This window comes from Dendrobates tinctorius, unplaced genomic scaffold, assembly GCF_039654945.1.
Source record: "Dendrobates tinctorius isolate UK_male_01 unplaced genomic scaffold, ASM3965494v1 ptg000111l, whole genome shotgun sequence".
Lineage (NCBI taxonomy): Eukaryota > Metazoa > Chordata > Amphibia > Anura > Dendrobatidae > Dendrobates > Dendrobates tinctorius.
This window is the reverse complement of record NW_027361779.1, coordinates 36902250-36927533: the sequence shown is the minus strand read 5'-3', so window position 1 is coordinate 36927533 and position 25284 is coordinate 36902250. Positions and strand designations below refer to the sequence as shown.

The 25284-nt window shown below is 44.8% G+C and overlaps 1 protein-coding gene across 1 annotated transcript in view; it reads right to left on the bottom strand.

The window, feature by feature from the left end:
* ME1 (malic enzyme 1) overlaps positions 1-24062 on the bottom strand; it is a 458080-nt gene extending 434018 nt beyond the window's left edge. Inside the window, exon 1 of the mRNA XM_073589660.1 lies at positions 23748-24062. Within this exon, the coding sequence (XP_073445761.1) occupies positions 23748-23861 (114 nt within the window). The 5' untranslated portion in view covers positions 23862-24062. The remainder of the gene's footprint in view (positions 1-23747) is intronic.
* Positions 24063-25284: the final 1222 nt, after the last annotated feature.

Sequence of the window (25284 nt, the reverse complement as noted above, 5' to 3'; positions counted from 1 at the left end):
CATTAGGGGCTCTCCAAAGGCAACATGACACCCGCAGACCATTCCATCAAAGTCTGCATTCCAAAACGTCACTACTTCCCTTCCGAGCCCCGACGTGTGCCCATACAGTAGTTTTCTCCCACATATGGGGTATCAGCATACTCAGGACAAATTGGACAACAACTTTTGGGGTCCAATTTCTCCTGGTACCCTTGGGAAAATAAAAAAAATGGTGACTAAAAGATCATGTTTGTGGAAAAAATACGAATTATTTATTTTCACGCCCGGGCATTATAAACTTCTGTGAAGCACTGGGGGGGTCAAAGTGCTCACCACACATCTAGATAAGTTCCTTAGGGGTCTAGTTTCCAAAATGGTGTCATTTGTGGGGGGTTTCCACTGTTTAGGTACATCAGGGGTTTTCCAATCGCGACATGGTGTCCGATCTCAATTCCAGCCAAAAACGTCAAATGGCGCTGCTTCCCTTCCAAGCTCTGACATGCGCCCAAATAGTGGTTTACCCCCACATGTGGGGTATCAGCGTACTCAGAACAAATTGCACAATAACTTTTACGGTCCTGTTACCCTTGGAAAAATAAGAATTGAGGGTGAAAAGATCATGTTTGTGGAAAAAATATGATTTTTTAATTGTATGGCTTTATGTTATAAACTTCTGTAAAGCCCATGGGGGTTCAAAGTTCTCACCACACATCTAGATAAGTTCCTTAGGGGGTCTAGTTTCCAAAATGGTGTCATTTGTGGGGGATTTCCACTGTTTTGGTACATCAGGGGTTTTCCAAACGCGACATGGTGTCCGATCTCAATTCCAGCCAAAAACGTCAAATGGCGCTGCTTCCCTTCCGAGCTCTGCCATGCGCCCAAATAGTGGTTTACCCCCACATGTGGGGTATCAGCGTACTCAGGACAAATTGCACAATAACTTTTAGGGTCCTGTTACCCTTGGAAAAATAAGAATTGAGGGTGAAAAGATCATTTTTGTGGAAAAAATATGATTTTTTAATTGTATGGCTTTATGTTATAAACTTCTGTGAAGCCCATGGGGGTTCAAAGTTCTCACCACACATCTAGATAAGTTCCTTAGGGGGTCTAGTTTCCAAAATGGTGTCATTTGTGGGGGGTTTCCACTGTTTTGGTACATCAGGGGTTTTCCAAACGCGACATGGTGTCCGATCTCAATTCCAGCCAAAAACGTCAAATGGCACTGCTTCCCTTCCGAGCTCTGCCATGCGCCCAAATAGTGGTTTACCCCCACATGTGGGGTATCAGCGTACTCAGGACAAATTGCACAATAACTTTTAGGGTCCTGTTACCCTTGGGAAAATAAAAATTGGGGTGAAAAGATCATTTTTGTGGAAAAAATATGATTTTTTAATTGTACCGCTGTACGTTATAAACTTCTGTAAAGCCCTTGTGGGTTCAAAGTTCTCACCACATATCTAGATAAGTTCCTTGGGGGGTCTAGTTTCCAAAATGGGGTCACTTGTAGGGGGTTTCCACTGTTTAGGTACATCAGGGACTCTCCAAACGTGACATGGCGTCCGTTCTGAATTCCAGCCAATTTTGCATTGAAAAAGTCAAACGGCGCTCCTTCCATTCTGAGCTCTGCCATGCGCCGAAACAGTCGTTCCCCCCACAAATCAGGTATCAGCGTACTCAGGACAAATTGCACAATAACTTTTGCAGTCCAATTTCTCCTGTTACCCTTGGTAAAATAAAAAAAATTGAACCTGAAGTATTTTTTTTGTGAAAAAAAGTTAGATGTTCATTTCTTTTTAAATATTCAAAAAAATTCCTGTGACGCACCTAATGGGTTAATAAACTTCTTGAATGTGGTTTTGAGCACCTTAAGGGGTTCAGTTTTTAGAATGGTGTCACTTTTGGGTATTTTCTATCATATAGACCCCTCAAAGTGGCTTCAAATGTGATGTGGTCCTAAAAATAAAATGGTGTTGTAAAAATGAGAAATCGCTGGTCAACTTTTAACCCTTATAACTTCCTAACAAAAAAAAATTTTGGTTCCAAAATTGTGCTGATGTAAAGTAAACATGTGGGAAATGTTACTTATCAAGTTTTTTGTGTGCTGTATCTCTGTGATTTAAGGGCATAAAAATTCAAAGTTGGAAAATTGCGAAATTTTCAAAATTTTTGCCAAATTTCCATTTTTTTCACAAATAAACGCAAGTTATTTGAATGAAATTTTACCACTAACATGAAGTACAATATGTCACGAGAAAACAATGTCAGAATCACCGGGATCAATGGAAGTGTTCCAGAGTTATGACCTCATAAAGGTACAGTGGTCAGAATTGTAAAAATTGGCCCGGTCATGAACGTGCAAACCACCCTTGGGGGTGAAGGGGTTAAAGATCATTTTCTCCTCGCTGCATTCAGCTGCATGCTGGTGCCAGATAGCATCATAACACTATTAACCAGCAGACTAACCCCATATCTGCAGGTTAACAGCGTTATTCCTGGTTCCCTTTAAACTGATCTAGTAGATTGAAAGCTGTGCTGTGATTGGTTGGTATGGAAAACAAAGACATTTTATCTTTTCGATAGCTTGGGTAAATAAAGCCCAATATAACCTTGCCTTGTAACTTCAGAAACATGCACTGATACTGAACAAGGACAGCAGTGCTCAGCCATCAGCAGCGCCATATTTTCATCATGGTCGTAGTTAAGCTCCTTGCATGACAATCAGTACCAGCATCACTGTGACATAGGGATGTTGTGCTAGATCTCACACATAAAAGAAGAATTCCTATTTGCTTCTTCCTGCCTGCATTTATGTTACAGCACAACGGTGACAAAGAGCATCTGGCATGAATGCACGCGCCCTATAGATTGTGCTGTGTAATCAGAAATGGTGGAGATCCAGCATCTTCCTCACATGCACACGGTCTCCAAAACACAAGCTTTCCTGTCAGCTCTAATAGTGGGAGGGAGTGCAGCGCGTTCACTGCTGTAGATTCTGGATGTCCAGTGTTGTGTTCAGTCTTGCATAATAAGGGTGTACATTGTAAAGACTCCTACAAGTGAGGTTATACATAGAGAACATAAAACACCACAACCTAGAGGAGTTGGACCAACGTGTAAGATAATAAAGAGATGAGGTACTGCACCTCATGTTGGATTTTTTTCTGGTCAGTATGTGGTTTGTTCTGAGAGCAGTAACTTTGTAATTTTCGGTTTGCTGGACCAGAGTGAGGGCTTATTTTTAGTGATTCCATTATGGAGAATATATAACGCTTTGATTTCTGTTTATTGCATTTTTTAGTTAATTTTTTTAAACTTTTACATAATTTACATTCACGAGTAGGGTCACCTTGATGTGGTGACATGGCTTTTACTTTTTTTATCAAAACAATGATAACTAAGTACCCTATATTATTTTCATGCACAGTTGCTATTTATTTACAGTGGGAAGAATAAGTGTTTGATACACTGCTGATTTTGCAATTTTTCCCACCAACAAAGAATGGAGAGGTCTGTAATTTTTACCATAGGTACACTTGAACTGTGAGAGAAAGAATCTAAAAATAAAAAACAGAAATTCACATTTTATGATTTTTACATAATTAAATTGCATTTTATTGCATGATGTACCGTAAGTATTTGATCACCTTCCAACCAGCAAGAATTCTTGCTCACTCCAACATGTTAGTTTTTCCTTAAGAAGACATCCTACTTCACACTCATTACCTGTATTAATTGCACCAGTTTAAACTTGTTAACTGTATTAAAGACACCAGTCCACACACTCAATCACACTCCAACCTCTCCACCATCGCCAAGACCAAAGCGCTGTCTAAGGACACCAGGGACAAAAGTGTAGACCTGCACATGGCTGGGATGGGCTACAGGACAATAGGCAAGTAGCTTGGTGAGAAGGAAATGTCGGTTGGCGAAATTATTAGAAAATGGAAGAAGCACAACATATCTATCAATCTTCCTTGGTCTGGGGCTACATGCAGGATCTCAACTCGTGGGGTAAGGATAATTCTGGGCAATGTCAGGAATCAGCCCAGAAGTACATGGGAGGACCTGGTCAATGACCTGAAGAGAGCTGGAACCACAGTCTAAAACATTAACATTAGTATCACACTAAGCTTTCATGGATTAAAATCCTGCAGAGCACACAGGGAGCTGAAACTGAATGCTGCTAAGCAACAGCCCCGAAACCTGAAAGATCTGGAGAAGATCTGTATGGAGGATTGGGCCAAAATCCCTGCTGCAGTGTGTGCAAACTTGATCAAGAACTACAGAAAACGTCTGACCTCTGTAATTGCAAACAAAGGTTTCTGCACCAAATAATAATTTCTGTTTTTCTATTGCATCAAATACTTATTTCATGCAATAAAATGCAATTTAATTATTTAAAAATCATACAATGTGAGTTTTTTTGTAAGATTCTGTTTCTCACAGATGAAGTGTACCTACGACAAAAATTACAGACCTCTCCATTCTTCGTAGGTGGGAAAACTGGGAAAATCATCAGTGTATCAAATACTTATTTTCTCCACTGTACTTGTTTTCATCCTGGGTTTAGTCTGTTTAGTGGCCAGTGTGAAAATGCACCTATACGCTGAATGTATGCTATCTTATACTCCAGTTAATTTCTTTCGGCTTTGCTCTAGGTTTTCATTTTGTGCAAGTTAAGGTTTGGCCTCCTTTTTCTTTGAGCTCGACATTATGTTTGTATAGCTTTCCATAGCTGGGTGTCCAATAGTCAGGCTCCCGGTTTTCCTAGGCCCTCATTTACATTTACGCCGTTTGACATATGCTAAGATTTTAATACTAGAGGTTAGGACCATCCCGAGTAGGGTCTCCTTGGCGTGGTGGGTTGTCTTTTAAGTTTTTTTTTATCAAAACAGTGATAAGTAAGTACCCTATGTTATTTTCATGCACTATTGATATTTATTTACTTACTGCAGGATATTTGCTCATTTTGTTTTGTCCATTTACCATACAGTTTGATTAATTTTATATTTTTCATAGTTTGTACTTTTACGAATGCAAGGATACCCAATGTGTTTAATTTTCTATTTCTTTATTTTTGAGTTTGAACAATTGGGGTGATTCAAACTTTTATATTTACATTTGTTTTGCTTCATTTTTCCTTTATTTCTATCTCCCTCTAAGGGACTTAAACCTACAATGGTTTATTCTATAAAATATATGTATGCTATAGTATAGTATACATATAGTACTATATGTATACTATAATATGCTATATACTATAATATAGTATAATATAGTATATAGCATATTATAGTATGCTATGTACTATAATATGTGCTACATTCTATATATTAAGGATAAGCTTTGCAGGAGTACAAAGATTACAGTAATATGGGCTTTCAGTAGGCCCGTATCTCCAATGGCAACTCATCGGGGAGACCACGATGGACACCGGAAAAGCTGAATAATGGAGAGATTGACAGCAGCATTTAAGTAGCTCAGTCGGCATATTCAGCAATCTGAGAATATGTATTAATGTACAAAAGTTTTATGCAGGTGTGGAAAACCCGTTGCAAAGTAATAATGCTTTCAAAAATAATAGTATTAATAGTTTAATTTTCTTAATTAACAAAATGCAAAGTCAATAAACAAAAGAGAAATGTCAATCAAATCAACATTAGTGTGACCGCTTTTTACCTTCAATCTTAATTTCTTTTAGATACATTTGCACATAGTGTTTGAATGAACTCAGCAGGGAGGTTGTTCCAAACTTCTTGGAGAATTCACCAGAGATCTTCTGTGGATGAAGACTTTCATAAATCTTTCTGTTTCTGTATGTAATCCCAGACAAACCCAGTGATGTTGAGACCAGGGCTCTGTGTAGGACCAAATAATCACTTCTAGGACTACTTGTTCTTTTTTACACTGATGATAGTTCTGAAAGGGGTTCTCTGGTCCAAATCGATAAGTCTGCAGTCACTTTGTGTGACTGCAGACTTATGAATCCCCCCAGCACATGCACGGATTCTGACTTGAGACCGTATGTGTTATACATATTCCTTGCCAGTGGGTGCAGCATCGCTTCCATACACTTGTACGGAGCAAAGCCACGCTCACTGGTTGGCAGTATGTATAACGCATACATACCCTCCGGTCCCGAGTCAGAAACCGTGCATGTGCTGGGGGGATTCATAAGTCTAAAGTCATAAATAGTGACTGCGGACTTATCGATTTGGACCGGACAACCACTTTAATTACATTGGTTGTATGTTTAGGATCATTCTTTTATGAAGACCACTTCTGGCCAGACTTCTGGGTATAGGTAAGTCTTACTGGCTTCTGTCAGTTATGAGTTGATGGCACTGTTGGACAACTTCCTTTCACAGGGAAGTAAGCATGATGTGTCTTTTATCTACTTGGTGCTTCTTCAAAAAGAGAGCTTGAACTTCACAACGTAAAACCTTAGTCTGCCTTGAAATCTTCGCCTGGGTGAAATCCTGTGTCTTGTTGCTTTGCTCAGCCTCGCCATGATGTATGACTAGGGATGAGCGAGTACTGAAGTATTCGGACTCGCTATACTCGTATCGAGTATACCCTAATACTCGGGTATTCGGTAGGAATAGCGAGTCCAATGATAGTCATTGGAAAATGCGAGTAATTGTCTGCTGGACCCTTCAAAGCGGTCTGGGTGCTAAGGAAAACGCTAAAAAATGTGTAAATGTTAAAAAATGTATGCTGTAAACAAATGCATACAACATGGGGGCACCTGGTCAGGGGCTGCGCGATTGTTTTTACCCCACTGCTTCACTAGAATGTACAAACACTATTTTAAGTCCTTTGGTTTTTTGCCGGAAGAGCGGGACTTGTACGCCACTTACGCAGTGCCAGTGATATATCAGAAGAAGTACCGTAAGAGCGAGTGATGATGGAGGCAATCTACTGACACCTACACTAAGTGTGCAAAAAAAACCCTGTTTAGGAGAGAAGAACAGACAATACGCAGCGCCCTAAGTGCGTAAACACAATATTATAGTCTTTAAAGGGTGGACAATTTTATGCACTCACCTGATAGAAGACTAATATAGCTTTAGATTATGTATCCTCAAAAATCCTTCCTTTTGGGATACTACCCAGAAGACAGGGCTTGCAGCTTGCCTCGGGTGGATCCAAGTGAAAACTATCAAATGTAATAGTACTGGTGAGGTCTTTGAGATTTCACAAAGACTCAGCTATAACAGTGATTTTGTTGTATATGTAATCACATGCAGTTGCGGTTTGCAATATGTGGGACGCACTGTGCAGACACTGCGGTCCCGCATTAATGGTCACAGAAATAGAGCAAAAAATGGCTTTTTAAAACATTGTCTCTCAAGCCATCTACTAATTAAACATAACAAAATTTTTAACATAAAAGTAACTCCGGTGGAGCAGATACCCTCTGGTGTTGCAAATAGGAATGCTCTTTTAAACCGGAAAGAAACGTTTTCGGGGCTGTATCATGGTTGATGAAGGAAGCAAGGCAGGTCTGAAGGGCCAAACAATTATGATGAAGCTAGGAGTTGGACTACTAGCATAGAAGTGGCCGTGCCCAGTGTCCAGGCATAGCAATAGGGTCTCCAAAAGCTGCATAGAGGCAAATTTTCTGTGACCCCTGAAGGAGGAACAATACCCATCCTCTCCTCACACTGACTCTCCTCCTCCACCTCCACCTCCTCCTCTTCAGCCCACCCATGCTGGACAGACATGAAGCTGGGGTTTGGATTCCCCTCTGTAGCATGACGTGTCCCCTCGGTACCACTGAAAAAGAAATCCTCTCCCTCCTCATTTTCGTCATCCTCTTCATCCCCCAATGTTACCTGATGATATTGGCTGGACTGGGTAGGATCACCCATTGTGAAATCTTGCTCCATACCCAGCTGCTGGGCACGCAAAGATTCCATTTTTTGATTCTGCAGCAATTTTTTTTCAGCAGACATAGCATAGGGATGGTTACGCTGATAATAGCCTGATCACCGCTCACAAGTTTGGTGCAGTACTCAAAGTTATCATGCACGTCACAAATATCAGCGATCCACACCCACTCGACAGTTGTTATGTGCCTTGGCTGAGTCTCAGTGTGATGGGAATGTTTAAGTTGGTATTCAGAAAGTGCCCTCTGCTGCTCACTTACCCTTGCCAACATATGATATGTTGAGTTCCACCGAGTTGGCAGGTCGCAAATCAGTCTGTGGTTTGGCAAATTAAATTGCTTTTGAAGCACTGCAAGACCGGCAACAGTGCTTGAGGAGTGGTGGAAATGGGCACAACTACGGCGCACCTTCTCAAGTAGGTACGGCAAGTCAAGGTATGTTGCTATAAATTTCTGCACCACCAGGTTCAGCACGTGAGCCATGCATGGCACGTGTACCAGCTTCCCGAGCTTTAAAGCCACCACCAGGCTACGCCCATTGTCACAGACAACCAGACCAGGTTGGAGTTGCAGTGGGGAGAGCCACTGATCAGTCTGTTGTTTTATTCCTTGCCAAAGCTCTGCTGCAGTGTATGGTATGTCACCTAAGCAGATCAGCTTCAGCAGAGTGTTTTGCCGCTTTGAGGATGCGCTGCTGCACAGCTCCCAACTTGGGAGTGATGTGGAGGGTAATTCCGCATAGGATGACGAGGCGGAGGAGTGGAGGAAGAGGGGAGACTGGACGTATATGATTGGGGTTGGACCCGCTATTCGTGCCGTGGGTAGGATATGTGTTGATGGTCCAGTTTGAGACTTTGTCCCACCCTCCACCAGGTTGAGCCAGTGTGCCATGACAGAGATGTATCGTCCCTGGCCACAAGTACTTGTCCACGTGTCTGTTGTAAGATGGACCTTCCCGGTTACGGCGTTAGTGAGAGCACGCTTTAGATTGTTTAAGACATGCTGGTGTATCGCGGGGACAGCACAGCAGGAATGTGATACTCGGTTCGTGGGGCAGCCACAGCCAAAAGATCATGAAAAGACTGTGTCCCCACAAGCCTAAACGGCAACATCTCCACGGCTAGCAACTTGGCAATGTGCGCGTTCAGTATTTGTGCTTGTGGGTGCGTGGCTTGGTATTTACGCCTCCTTTCATACATCTGGGGCACGGACATTTGGACGCTTTCCTGGGACAAACAAGTGGATGAGCTTGTTGTGGCCTGTGTCTGTGCAACCGCAGCTTGTGAGCAAGAGGTATGAAGATCACCTGCTTCCTGCCCAGCAGATTGGTGAGGTTGTATCACAGGCGACATGGCAGTGGTTTGTCCCGCAGTCGCAGACACTGATTTGGTACCTGTCAAAGACTGAACTCCTTGTGTTTCCTCCCGCTACTAATGTAACTACACCCGACATTGCCATTTCCGTCTGTGGTTCCACTATTACTCCCCAGCAACATGCCCGCTGTCTTGGGGTCATACTTGATTCCGAGCTTTCCTTTGCCCCCCACATTCGATCACTGGCTCGCTCTTGTCATCTGCACCTCAAAAACATTTCTAGAATTCGACCTTTTCTTACTTTTGACTCTGCAAAAACTCTTACTGTTTCTCTTATTCATTCTCGTCTCGACTATTGTAACTCTCTTCTAATCGGTCTCCCTCTTACAAAACTCTCCCCTCTCCAATCTGTCTTGAATGCTGCAGCCAGGATCATATTCCTCACCAATCGTTACACCGATGCCTCTACCTTGTGCCAGTCATTACACTGGCTACCCATCCACTCCAGAATTCAGTATAAACTTATTACCCTCACCCACAAAGCCCTCCATGGCTCAGCACCACCCTACATCTCCTCCCTTGTTTCAGTATACCACCCTACCCGGGCCCTCCGTTCTGCTGATGACCTGAGGTTAGTATCCTCAATAGTCAGAACCTCCCACTCCCGTCTCCAAGACTTTACACGTGCCGCGCCAATTCTTTGGAATGCACTTCCCAGGTCAATACGATTAGTCCCCAATCCCCACAATTTTAAGCGTGTCCTGAAAACGCATTTATTCAGACTGGCCTATCGCCTCAACACATTAACCTAACCTATCCCTGTGTGGCAGAGCCAAAAGTTTTACCATAACCAGGTTCCCAGCATCATGTTCCCACATGCTTTATGCATCCATTAGCCCTCTGTGTCTGTACTGTTACACACTTAACATTATGGCTGGTCCATACAATCAGGGCAACTGTTACCACCCACCTTTCGTGTCTACCTCTTTCCTCATAGACTGTAAGCTTGCGAGCAGGGCCCTCACTCCTCTTGGTATTTGTTATAATCTACTGTATGTGATTATTGTTATGCTGTAATGTCTACTGTCTGTACAAATCCCCTCTGAAATGTAAAGTGCTGCGGAATATGTCGGCGCTATAAAAATAAAATTTATTATTATTATTATTATTATTACCCTGTTGTTCAGCCCACTGACTAGGGTGCTTGGCTGCCACGTGTTTCCGCATACTGGTGGTGCTTTGGTTGCCTTTGCCCAGCTTCCTATGGCAGATGCTACAGATGACAACATTTGGTTCAGAAGAACTATCGGAAAATTTCTAGACAGCGGCTGAACGCACCCTTGTCTTGACTTGGGGCACAGAGGGATTGCTCTTGGCAACAGTTGACACACTTTGCACTCTGCTCAAACCAGTAGCCCTTGGTGCCTTTGTTGGTACTACGTATCCACCTTCATCCTCTGTGCTGCTGTGCTGGCTATGCATGTCAACGGCCCAGGTCGAATCGGTGGTCTCATCATCGGCCACCTCGTCGTCCATGTCATCCTCCTTCCGTGTTGATATTGGCGACTGGACAGATGGCAACTGTGTGTCATCACCATCAGCCTCCACCTCTTCACCCGGTATATCATGTGGATGAAAGTGGCTTTCTTCTGGACGTGGGCTTTCAAATATTTGTCCATCTTCAACAGACGATACCCCCTCACGTTCCTCTTCAATGTTGCGCGGTGAGAGGCCAGAGGCAATGAAAGAAAATGGACCAAACAGATCCTCGGAGTGACCAAGGTTGGGGTCAAATGTTTCCTGTGACTCCTGTCCGGGTGATGAACTAGGAACAGGTTGAGAATAGGATGACCGAGCGTTATCTGTATGGACAGTAGACTGTTTTGTCATGGATGATTGGGTGCGGCTAGAACATTTCGTGGAGGCCTTGTCAGCCATCCAAGTATTTGCTCTTGTTCTTCTGGCTTCCAGGCCCGTTTATGTTCCAGACCAGGAAATTTTGACAGGAAACTAGATGCATCAACCTTTTCCAATCTCCCAGACTCTGTGCCTTGTTGGGCACCAACTACCCCACGTCCACGTCCCTGTCCCTTCACAACAGCCTTTTTAGGAATTTTGGATTTTTCTGCCATAGTTGCAGATGTTCAGATGCAGATATTGGGGAACAAGGAGCAGTTAGTGCTTTGTGGAATGTAGCACTACAGCCTAGTACTGCTTTGTGTTTTACAAACAGCACCGCAGCAGCAGAAAAAAAATTGCCTTGAGGTCTAAGGTGAGATTACGCACCACAGGAACCACACAAGACAGTGATGCTGCCACTAAAAAATTGCCCGGAGGTTTAAGGCAAGAATACACACCCCAGACACCACACAAGACAGTGGTGCTGCCTGCGTATCAGTTGTGTAGTACCGTGCATGCGTACTATTTGCTGTTATTATGTGAACGCAGCACGGTAGCAGCACAAAAAACTGCCCTGAGGTTTAAGGCAAGAATACGCACCCCAGACACCACACAAGACAGCAGTGCTGACTGCGTGTCAGTTGTGCAGTACAGTGCGTGCATGCTATTCGCTGTGAATGCAGCACGGCAGCAGCACAAAAAACTTGCCCTGCAGGGGTAAATGTGACCTAAAAAAAGCTGGGAAAACGGTCACTACTCGGTCGCTGACCATATACTTTCAGCTCTGAAAAGAGCTTTTGGGTTTCACAGAGGATTTCTGGCTGATTTGAACAAAAAAACACAACTCTCCCTAGCAGCTGCTCACACTCTCCCTACACTAGCTGTGTTCTGCATGCAATGTGCAGAAAATGGCGGCGGGAGGGCTTAGTGCCAGGCTATGATTGATGACTCATAGGAAGCTGGGCGGCCAGCCAATCATAGTAATGCCACCCACAACCAAGAAGGGTCCGGCATTACTGTGATTGGCAACTGCTGGGTGGGAGAACCGAATAGCGAGGCGAGTAGTGAAATACTCGCTTTGGTACGAGTACCGCATTACTTGCCAAGTACCGAACACCCACGAATATGCTCGCTCATCCCTATGTATGACCTGTGACATGGTACAGTCTTCCACAATCTCATTTTTGTGGCAGAGTTTGGTTGTTTCTCCCCTGGTTTTAAGCCTCATCACAGTTGTTTCTGTTTCAATTACAGGCAGTATTTCAACCTACTGTACATATGAAAATGATGACCAATTATCTGTTTGGTATAATTGGTTACCCAATACTCCTACAAAATTCCTGACTTTGTGCAAGTCTACCTGAAAGAATTGCTTATGTTTTGAAAGTAAAGTCACACCAAATATTCATATGATTTAGATTTCTCAATTGTTTATTCATTTTGCACTTGACCCTTCCATTTTTGAAAGCAAATTATTCCACAGCTCCCTAAAACTTTCACACAGTACTGTATATAGGCTACATGCACATAGAACCTGACAGCAGTTATGCTGATGCTTTCCTTTATCCTGGTTTTAAATTTGTAGCCCTATACCCAAATCTATATAAACTGGCAGTGAGAGTTGTTGGCTCTGGACCAAGCATACATACACATGATTCTCCAGCTCCACCCTAACTACATCCCAGCCTCACAAAACCTGTATAACAGCAGAGCCTTGTGCACAAAGCCTAGAGTACATTTAACACATCTCATAATTATTCGTATTTTTCTTATAATTTAATCACGATTTCTTTCTGCACATCTTAAGTTTGGAAGTCATATATTCTATGTGGTATATAGGGGATAACGTCCTGATCACTCTGGTTCCATCTTACAGGACCCCCAGCAATAGGGAGAACAGTGGCTTAAGAGTCCCCATTTGAAAGGATCAATAGACAATCATGTGCACTGCAGCTCCATTCATATATCAAGGGAGTGCCGAAAACCAGCCTAACACTGCTCTCGACTATCTCCAGTGGTCCCATTAAGAATGAATGAATCAAAGGGGTGCATAACAGACCACTGCTCCATTCAAATGTTTCCCCCCACCCCATCCTCAGAATCATTGGGTCCAAGTGGTCAGAATCCAGTGACCACTGATAGGGGATAACTTCCAAACTTCAGAATACAGAAACATTTACTGATGTGAAGTCCTGCTTTTTTTTGGTGTGTTGGATTGTTTGGGTCCTCTCACCAAAAAGAGCTGATTCTTTTGCATCCCAAATGGATCCCTATTATATACAGTTTTGTCCAGAAATATTTGGACAGTGACACAAGTTTGAGCATTTTGGCTGTTCACCAACAACATATTTATTAAGATACAGTTATATAATTAATATGAGCTTAAAGTGCAGACTCTAATCTTTAAATTTGAGGGTATTCACATCCTAATTAGTCAAATTTTTAGAATTACAGCTCTTTAACATGTAGCTGCTTCTTTTTCAAGTGGCCAAACGTACTTGGACAATTATCTCTAAAGCTTTTTAGCGGGTTGCATGAGCTTTTCCCTTATTAATCCATCATTAATTAAAGGGAATCTGTCACCCATTTTTGTGATATGATGTAAAGATATCATTCATTTTAGTGTCACATAAGCATTGTACAGGGAGAGAAGGAGAATAAGCCCCGCCCATCGGTCCTCTCCGCTGAGATTTACATACACCACAGGAGAGCTAAAAATGGTATTTATGCATCAAAGGTGGGGAGTCAGGGGGTATCAAAAGTACTGCTATAATGCTTATGTGACACTAAATTGAATGATATCTTTACATCAAATCACAAAAAATGGGTGACAGATTCCCTTTAAGCAGGAAAAAGGTCTGCAGCTGATTCCAGGTTAGGCATTTGCACTGGAAGCTGTTGCTTTGAACCCACGATGTGCAATCAAAGGAGTTCTCAATGGATGAGAAACAGGCTATCATTTTGCTGAAAAAAAAGAAAAAAATCCATCAGAGAGGTAGTAGAAATGTTAGGAGCGGCCACATCAACAGTTTGGTACATTCTGCAAAAAAAAAAGTTTACTGGTGAGCTTGGTGGCTCAAAAAGACCTGGACGACCTCAGAAGACAACAGTAGTGAGTGACCACAGAGTCTTTTCCATGGTGAAGAAAAACCCCTTCACAACATACACCCAAATGAACAATACTCTCCAGGAAGTAGGTGTTTCGGAATCTAAGGTCTGTTTCACACTTACGTTTTTCCCGTCAGTTGCCAGCCGCCAAAAAGGCAGAGAACAGATCCGTGTCTGTCGAAACACCAACGGGAGCCACCGGACCGTTGGTTTGATGGGATCCGCCGATCTAGGAGTGTTAAAGGAACCACAGTCCTGAAACAAAGTACCGCCGATGTAGCGGGGCCACAAGAAGAGTGCGGGTATGAGCCGCGAGAAATGAGTGGGGAACTCGCGGGCATGGAAGAGAGGATCCCGAGAAGAGAGAGAGAGATTTTAGCGGCTCCCGGGACGGGATTTAAGGGTTAAAATGCTTCCCGGAGTGAAAATAGCGGACCGTCACTGCAAAAAAATGTTGCAGGGTCCGTCTCATCAGCCCGGGAGCCGCTAAAATCTGTTTTTTAAAAAAATTGGCGGATCTTGACTGACGAGGAAAAACTGATGTGTGAAACAGGCCTAAGTCTACCATAATGAAAATACTTCATGAGAGAAAATACAGAGGGTTCACCACAAGGTGCAAACCATTATTCAGCCTTAAACATAGAAAGGCCGGATTAGGGTATGTGCACATGCTGCGGATTCTGCTGCGGATCCACAGCGGATTTGGCCCTACGGATTCGCAGCAGATTCTGCTGCGTTTACAGTACCATTCAAGTCTACCTATTTTCAAAAACGCTGTGCACATGCTGCGGATTTTTCCACGCGGCTTTGCTGCGGGTTCAAATCCGCAGCATGTCAATTCTTTTTACGGATCCGCAACATTTTTACACCTGCTCAACTATAGAAAAACGCAGGTGTAAAAACGCAGGGGAAATCCGCACAAAATCTGCAGGTAAAACGCAGGTCATTTGACCTACGGATTTAGCCAAATCCGCGCGGAAAAATCCGCAGCGTAATCCGCAGCGCGTGCACATACCTTTGCAATAAAAAAAATTTAAAGAAGCCATCTCAGTTCTGGAAAAGCATTATTTCGACAGATGATAGTAAGATCGATCTGTATTAGAATGAAGGGATGAACAAAGTATGGAGGAGGCTTGGAACGGCTCATGATCCAAAGCAAACTACATCCTCTGTAAAACATGGTGAAGGCAATGTAATGGCATGGGGATTCATTGCTTCCTATGGCACTGGGTCACTAGTGTTTATTGATGATGTGACTGAGGACCGAAGCAGAAAGATGAATTCTGAAGTGTACAGGTTAGTGTTGAGCGATACCTTCCGATATCAGGAAATATCGGATTGAATTGGACCGATACCCCAAAAATATCGGATATCGCCGATTCCGATACCGGAAACCAATGCAAGTCAATGGGACACAAATATCGGAATGAAAATAAACCCTTACTTTCCTTGTAGGTTAATTCTACGTGAAGAAAAACAACTAAGAATAATGTAGAATGTATTGGGGGAGGTGGAGGAGACATTAAAGGCATAGAGGTTTAGCCCAATCAAACAGAATAGCAGGAATTAATTTATTTTTTTTTAAGACGTTAGGAGTTACAAAGATATTGACTATGTTAAGCTTTTTTATATTTTGTCAGGTATTTATGTTTCACTACTTCCTTGCTCTTTACCTTCTTTTTTACTTCTCCCACACTTTCTCCTTCATCATCCTCTTCAGGGTCATCTTCTTGGTCTTCTTCGGGGAGGTCTTCAGGGTTGTCGCCTCCAGGGTCGTCGTTTTTGGGGTCGTTGTCTTCTTCGGGGTGGTCTTCAGGGTCGTCGTCTTCTTCGGGGTGGTCTTCAGGGTCGTCGTCTTTGGGGTCGTCGTCAGGGAGATCCAGAGTGATTACCAAAAACCATTTCAAAAAGCTTGAACTTGGAAATGTAGCAGAAGGTACAAGAAGGCTGAGGAACTGCTGAGAACCAGCTGATGGTACTGGAACCTGGATGGGTAGCCGAATGCACAAGAGCCAATGTAACTACCGAGGACCAGCTGATGGTACTGGAACCCGCTTACTAAGCAGTAGGTACCTGTGCCAGAAAGCACTACCAAGGACCAGCAGATGTTGGTGGAACTCGGATACCGAGAAGGAGGCACCTAAGCCAAAGGCTCTGCCTGGAACCAGCTGACGTTACTGGAACCCAGGGGGACATATTCAAGATTGACTTCCAAATAACCAGCTAATGGTACTGGAACACAGATAGGCAGCAGAAGGTACACATGAAAAAAAAAGCTGCAAGGTCGCGAGCCGGCCGGAGTTACCGAAACCCACAGTCCAACAGGGGGAGCTTGTCCTATTGGCACTATGGAACCAGCCTTCATTGCCAGATCCCGCAGCCCACATAGGAAGCACCTAAACTGCAGGCTAACCCGACCGCAACACGACAGTACAACGTATTGGAGGCAAAGTGACGTTGACACTACCCGGAAACAGCTGGCGTGCTGGAACCAGGCTGGGCAGAAGGGAGTATCCATGCCAAAGACACTTCTGAGCAGCAACTGGTGTAGTTGGAGCCCAGGGATTACCGTAGAAACAGAGTGTAGACAGAGGCCTAATTGGAGCAAGTTTAATATCTGTAGTAGTGTGAATGTAGACAGAGCAGGAGAAATTGCCGGACACACAGCAGGGGATCAGCTGACGTTACTGAACCCCAATAACACTGGAGCATATGTTGACTGTGCAGACGGCACTTCTGAGCAGCAACTGGCAGTGTTGGAGCCCAGGGTAAATAATAGAAACAGAGTGGAGGCAGAGGCCTAATTGGAGCAAGTTTTTATATCTGTAGTAGTGTGAATGTGGACAGAGCAGGAGAAATTGCCGGACACACAGCAGGGGATCAACTGACATTACTGGACTCCAATAACACTGGAGCATGTGTTGACTGGGCAGACGGCACTTCTGAGCAGCAACTGGCGGTGTTGGAGCCCAGGAATTACAGTTCAGGTGGTAGAAACATGAACACAACAGGAGACCTGGATACTGTTGCCAACCAATTATTTAATCTGGAAGAGGACTGGCAAATTCCTGTGAGATCCAGGCCTTGTTCATTTTCAGAAAAGTAAGCCGGTCAACGTTATAGGAAGATAGTCGCTTGCGACGGTCTGTTAGTACACCACCTGCGGCACAAAAGACGCATTCCGATAATACACTAGCAGCAGGGCAAGCCAGCACCTCCAATGCATACTGGCTAAGCTCTGGCCATGTATCCAGCTTACAGACCCAAAACTTGAAGGGGGAAGAGCCGTGTGGGAGAACACTGAGAGGGCAAGACATGTAGTTTGTCACCATCTGACGGAAACGTTGCCTCCTGCTGACTGGAGCCGTCTGTGATGGTGTAGACATTTGTAGCGGGGACACAAAACTTTGCCACATTTGGGCCATACTGGTCTTGCCTTGTGCTGAGGTGCTGCTTCTGCTCCCTCTTTGTGCAGAGCTTCCTCCACTGCCTCGACGCACTGAGCTGCTTTGTAAAGCACTAGCAGCACTGCTCTCGGGTGGAATGGAGAACATGATGGAATGCACCAGTGTGTCTTGGTACTCCCGCATTTTACGCTCCCGGTTCAACGGTGTTATGAGGCTTTGTAAGTTGTTCCAGTAGCGAGGATCTAGGAGGGTGTACAATCAGCCGTGTTGAGAATGTGGGCGATGCGGCGGTCGTTTCTCAGGCACTGCAGCATGAAATCAACCATGTGCTGCAGACTGCCAACTGTCCAAGAAACGCTGTCCCCTGCTTGAGGCGTCATCTCTGCCTGCTCTGCATCACCCCACCCTCGCTCTACATACTGACTACTAGAGCATTGTGTACCTCCCTCCTCTGGACAGATGTCTTCCTCCTCCACTGACTCCTCCTCATCCTCCTCACAAAGTGTCCCCTGCCTAGGCCTTTGTGAGGAACCACGTTGCGCAGACTGTCCAGAAGCAGATGGCATTTGTGACTCCTCATCCTCCACCTCTTCCACAACCTCCTCCCTTAGTGCTTGCAGTGTTTTTTCAAGCAGGCAGATAAGGGAGATAGTCATGCTGACTAGTGCATCATCTGCACTCGCCATCCGCGTGGAATCATCGAAGGCACGCAAAACATGGCAGATGTCCTTCATAGAGGCCCAATCAGTGGTGGTGAAGTGTGAACGGCGCGCAGTGCGACTTGTTTGCTCCTGATGCAGCTGGTACTCCATTACTGCTGCTCACACAACCTCTCCAACATATGTAACGTTGAATTCCACCTGGTGGGTTGGTCACATATGATGCGATGTTCTGGAAGGTGGAATCGGTGCTACAGAGCTGCAATGCGCGATCTTGCCATGCTGGAACGCCGCTAGTGAGCGCACTCTATGCAGACCTTGCGCAGCAGTGCATCAAGATCTGGATAGTCCCTCAAAAACCCTGCACGACCAAGTTGAGCACATGTGCCAGACATGGGGTGTGAGTGATGTTGCCTAGGCCCAGAGCTGCTACCAGATTTCGGCCATTGTCACACACTACCATGCCTGGCTGGAGATTCGCTGGCACAAACCACACGTCGCTCTCCTGCTTGATGGCAATCCAGAGCTCCTGCACTGTGTGGCTTCGATTCCCCAAATAAATTAATTTCAATATGGCCTGTTGATGTTTGGCCACGGCTGTGCTCATATCGGTCGTAACAGGTAAGCATTCACGGATCCATGTGGAGGTAGACTCTGACGGCTCCTACAGCGCTGATTCAGAGGAACTGGGGTATGAGGAGAAGTCAATGTGTACAGACTGAATTCTTGCAATCCGTGGAGTTGGCAGAACACGTACAGCACCACTCTCAAGATCTGAACCCGGCTCAACAACATTTACCCAATGGGCAGTGAGGGAAAGATATCGTCCCTGTCCATGGTTACTGGTCCACGCATCGGTGGTCAGGTGAACCTTGCTAATGACGGCGTTTAGTAGCGCATGTTTAATTTTTCCCTCCACATGTTTTTGCAGGGCAGGGACAGCTTGCCTGCTGAAATAAAAGCGGCTGAGCATGTTGTATTATGGGACGGCCAATGCCATGAAGTTAAGGAAGGTGTCAGTCTCCACCAGCCTGAATGAGAGCATTTCAAGGGACAGTAGATTTGCAATGCCAGCATTCAGAGCCTGTGCTCGGGGGTGGTTTGACGAGTATGGGCACATTTTCTCCCATGCCTGTGCTACCGATGGCTGTAGACTGGCCTGGGAGTGTGAGGATGACAGGGAACATGGTGCTCTGGGTGGAATGACACTGTGTCTCTGTACAACAGTGCCGCCAGAGGTTCTTCCATGGCGATCCTGTGAGGAAGCCGAACCAGCTGTATGTGAGCTGGAGGAAGAGGCTACAACACGAGCTGAAGAGGTGGTAGGTGGCGCTGTAGGTTGGCCTAGGTCTTCAGTGTGTCTTTGTAACTCCACCACGTGCTTGGTCCGCACATGTTTCCACATATTTGTGGTATTGAGGTTGCTGACACTTTTCCCTCTTTTCACTTTCTGATTACACAGCTTGCATTTGACAAAGCAAATGTCATCTGCAACTGTGTCAAAAAAGGACCAGGCACTGCAAGTCTTGGGAGCGCCCATTTTGGGTTTTGGAAGAGGCATGCTCCTAGTGGGTGCCGAAGTGGAGGCTACAGGCAACCGAGTCTTCCCCCTCCCTCTCCCTCCTTTTTTGGCCTTTCGGGGACTCTCTTCCTCAGAGCTGCTCCCACCACCTTCCTGTACCTCACGCCATGATGGGTCAAGGACCTCATCATCTACACTACCCTCATCAAATGACTGCTTCTCCTGGGTAGTCTTGACAGCACAGTACGCACCAGAAAGTGGCACCTGAGTCTCCTCATCAGATGCGTACTGAGGTGTGCTGACCATAGGCACTGGCCCACCCGCCTCTTTAGATTCAGAGAGACAAAGCTGTTGCACATCACTGCATACTACCTCTTCTTCAAATTCTCGAATGCTGCTTGGCTGGCCCCCTCTTTCCAAGCCAACAGATTCAGAGAACAGAAGTAGAGATGGCTCCTGTCCAGGGCTCTCTGACTGCCTGGGCAATTTGGCAGGTGGTGAAGAGACAGATGGGTGCTCTTCAGTGCTATGGACCTGAGAGGATCTCGAACTAATTGAAGTCGATGCGTTAGCTGCCATCCATCCGACAACGGCTTCAATGTGTTCGTCCCGCAGCAGTGGGGTACGGCAAGCTCCTACAAAGCTGCGCTTAAAGGACTGTTCCCTGGGAAAACTGGGGGATGCTGAGTCACTGGTGCCCGCAGCAGGCACAGAATCCCCACGTCCTCTCCCTGCAGAAACTCCACACCCACGACCACGTGCCTTACTCCTTGCCTTCTTCATCTTGGTAGACTGATAAAGATAGGCAGAAAAGTACTAAGGGCTTAGTGTGCTTATTCCTGAACAGCTGCTAACAGGTATAAGAAACACTAATTTTATAAAGTGTGGACTAGACTTTAATATGAGCTAATGTGACCTACACAACTGTAAAGTGGAGTGTTTGGTGAACTTTATTAACTTTTTTTTTCACAAAAAGACACTGGATGTGCCCAAAGATGTAAAACCGATAGCATCACAAACTTTTTGTAGCTATTACAATGCAGGAAGGTAACCTACAATGCAATAGATGAAGCTCCAAAAAATAGGCTAATACTAATCTGGCTGGGGTGCAGGGCACAAGCCAGCAGAAAGGCTCCTCTATCTACTCCTATATAGTGTTTGTAAATATTCTAGCTGGATACGGATGGGACCACACTAATAGGAAAAATCTGGAAAAATGAGCAGCACTAATGCAAAAAAGGACAATGTATGAGGCAGTGACACACGCTGAGCAGACTACAACCGGAGGTGGTGCAGAACACACTACAGCGTTAGCTGCACTCACACACAGAGACCTCGCAGACAGCCGTGAACAGCGCTGCAAGGCTGCAGAAAAGCTCCTCTATCTACTCCTATATAGTGTTTTCAAGCAATCTAGCTGGATACGGATGGAACCACATGAATAGGAGAAATCAGGAAAAATGAGCTGCACCAATGCTAAAAAGGACAATGTATGAGGCAGTGACGCACTGTGAGCGGAATACAACCGGAGGTGGCTGGCTTCGGAACACACTGCAGCGTGAGCTGCACTCACACACAGAGACCTCGCAGACAGCCGTGAACAGTGCAGAGAACTGTGCACTAGCACTGCACGGCTGCAGAAAGGCTTCTCTATCTACTCCTATATAGTGTTTGCAAGCAATCTAGCTTGATACGGATGGAACCACACTAATAGGAGAAATCAGGAAAAAATGAGCAGCACTAATGCAAAAAAGAACAAATGTATGAGGCAGTGATGCATGCTGAGTGGACTACAACCAGAGGTGGCTGGCTGCAGAACACACTACAGCATGAGCTGCACTCACACAGACCTCGCAGACAGCCGTGAACAGCGCTGCAAGGTAAAAGAAAGCTACAGCGGTTGATAAAGTAGCCTGGGTAAAGCACAATATAGCAAATCGCTAGGTCACACTGTCCCTCAGAACAGCAGCGTCCTATCCCTAACTGAATTCACAGCAGAGTGAACCCAAAATGGTGGCGGCGGCTTTTATAGTGCATCATGACATCATTTCAGCAGCCAATCACAGCCATGCCAGTAGTTACATGCCTAACATGCTCTAACAGGATGTGCCCACACTTCTTAGGATCCTCATTGGCTGAAAAAAATCAAACTGGCTCATTGCATTATGGGAATTTCCGATTCCAGTATTCGATATACTAAAAGTATCGGAACTCAGTACCGGAATTCCGATACTGCGAATATCGGCCGATACCCGATATTGCAGTATCAGAATGCTCAACACTAGTACAGGGATGTACCTTCTGCTCAGATTCAACCAAATGCAGCAAGGTTGATTGGACAGCACAGTACACATGGACAATGACCCAAAATATACTGTGAAAGCAGTGCAGGAGTTTAAGGCAAAGAAGTGGATTATTCTGCAATGGACAAGTCATCACCAGGTCTCAACCCCATCAAGCAGCATTTCACATGCTTAAGACAAACGTTAAGTCAGACAGACTTACAAGCAAGCAACAACTGAATTCAGCTGCAGTAATAGCCTGGCAAAGCATCACAAAGGAGGAATACCAGCATTTGGTGATGTCCATGGCTTCCAGACTTCAAGCAGTCATAGCTTGCAAAGAATTCTCTACAAAGTATTAAAAATGAATATTTTATTTATGGTAAAGTTAATTTGTCCTGTGCAAGAGGCTTTGTAGAAGAATGGCTGCACGTCCTAAATGTTTCACAGGATGTTTTTGTTCAACTCTTAATTAAACCTGAAAGTCTACACTTCAATTGCATCTCAGTTATTTCATTTTATATAAAAAATAGTGACATTCAGAGCCCAAATCACAAAGATTCAGTCACTGTCCAAATATTTATGGACCTAAATGTATGTATTCACAATAAGGTGAACATGTATATTGAGTAAAATCATAGCCGTCCAATACAGTAGAAAACCCTACATTTTTAGGATGGGTCAGCAGTGTTTCAGCCCCATCGGCAGACCAACACTGTCATTTTACTCCTTGTGAGTCAAGCCATTCAGAAACTGCAAGTGGCTCTCACTAGGATGCCAGGCCCCCATCATTCACATAAGAGAGCAAGCACTTTGTACTAAATCCGTAGAGAATTACCCATCACTAGAAGCAAAAGAGGAGGAGATCCAGAAATCATTTAAGGATTAAATTGTCACTTAAAGGAGTTGTGTGACTGCAGACTTATGAATTTCTGCAGGGATTTGCCGGTTTGTGACCCAGGACCAGAGGGTATGTATGAGTTATATATACTCTTGGCAAGTGGGCACAACCCTGCACCTTACAAGTGTATGAAGAGAGAGGCAGCGCCCACTGGCCAGGAGTATGTATAAAGTATACATACCCTCCGATCCCAGGTCAGAAGCCGGCATATCCGCACAATGCATGTGCTGGGGGGAGTCATAAGTCTGCAGCCACACAGAGTGACTGCAGACTTATCGGTTGGGACTGGACAACCCCTTTAACTCTAGCCCAAGACCTGATGCACACAAACATGCTAAAATACCATTTATAAAAGTGTACATGACCATACCGTATCATTGAATAACTCTGATTTTATGCAAACATGAAGTGTCTAAAGCTCTCGATAAGGATGCTGCATGGAATCCTCCATACATCCCTGGAGCATGAGGCCTAACACGATAAAACTGGGGCATCTCACATAACACAAGATAATCATTATACTAGCAAAAACTTGTCTATTCTGTAATGATTCTGATGAATGACTCTGACATATAGACAGTATTCTTCATGGTAGTATACTAGCAAAAAACTTGTATATTCTGTAGTGACCCTAGAATACCTACAATGTTACCACTTAAGCTGTGTGCAATGAAAAGCGCTAAATCAACATTTTAATGAGGCTAACAGGCCCAACAGCAGCAGTCTGCAGGGGTTGCAATTTTTAGAGGTCACAGATTTGTACATATAGTTTTGGGGTCCTACTACCTTGTTGAGATGTGGGTCACGAGTTATGTCATAGCCCCTCTTCCTGGTATACTGGAAAGTCTTCCTGGCATCCTGGTCTTCCACTTGTTCTTGTTTCACCACCTGAGAAGACATGGCTGGTCCAAATCCAGTAAGCAGCAGGCAGAGCTAGTGACTGTGCTGGTGAAGTGGAGATCAGCTGATCCTGCTGCAGCTGTGTATTGTGTCTATACTGCTAGGTGTGATTGTGTAGTAGTAGTTGTGGGGCAGAGCTGAGGATCAGCTGACAGGTCCTGTTTGACACCAGGGGAGAGGAGAATGGAAGTGCTGAGTCACTAGCAGACAGATAGCAGCAGCCTTGGCCTCTGCCTCAAGTCTCCTCTTGCTCTTATTTCATATCATGCTGCTTTCTCACAGTGCTCTGGATATTTCGCAATGTAATCACATCTTGATCATGGCTGTTGGCTGCATTGGACTGAAATGACCTGAATTGTCACCCTTCCTAGACCGCTCTTTTTCCTGTAATAAATCCCTGTGCGCGGAGTACAGAACTGCCCTCCAAAATTCCATAGGGGCACAACACACATAGTTTACCTAGTAAATCATTGACACAAATAAGTCAGTGTGTTGCTAGCTGTTCATCATGATCTTTTGTTTCTAGGTCCTGTTGTTAGGTGAGATGCTTCTCTGCTGCTCAGCATCTTTTTTCAAATCAGTAATTGAAATTGATTTGGTTTGTAAGATGAGGCCTTTGGGCCGATCTCGAGCCATGAAGCCTTAATGGATGAACGATCTGTATGAAGATCGATGTGGTGCAAGCCTGAATAGGTCCACCAGGGTCTGCTCTGCCATTATATTGCCAGTATCAAGCTTATGGGCCTATATTCACACACAGCAGCTGCACTGTGGTTATGGGGCGGCCAATGCCTGCGGAAGCCCTGCACTAATCCTAATACTCCACGGCTGATTTACTAAAACTGACATTTAGGCTGAGTTCACACGTGGCGTTTTTTTCGCGTTTCCGCGGCGGTTTTAACCGCGCGATTTTGCCGCGAAAAATAAGCATCCCATGCATTCCTATGGGATTCCGCAATACTGTGCTAATGCTGCGGTTTTTACCGTGGCGGAATCGCTTTGCTGTAAAAACCGCAGCATGCTCATTAATTTTGCGGAATCGCGGCGATCCCGCACCCATAGGAATGCATTGTTCCGCTTACTTCCCGCATGTGGCTGTGCACACCATGCGAAAAGTAAGCAGAACATTTGCGGATGGTACCCACGGTCCGGAGGAGAGGAAACTGTCCTCCTGGCTTTGGGTACCATATCCCTGTAAAAAATAGAATTTAAAATAAAAAATATTGTTATTCTTACCTTCCGGCGTCCCGCGCAGCCTTCCCGCTTCTCTCCACGCTCTCGTTCCCAGTAATCTTTTGCGAAAATGCCCACGATGACGTCCGTTCTCGCGGGATCGCAAAGTCTCGCGGTCATTCGCGCGACGTCATCGCGAATAACCGCGAGACGTCGCGATCCCGCGAGAACGGACATCATCGCGGGCATT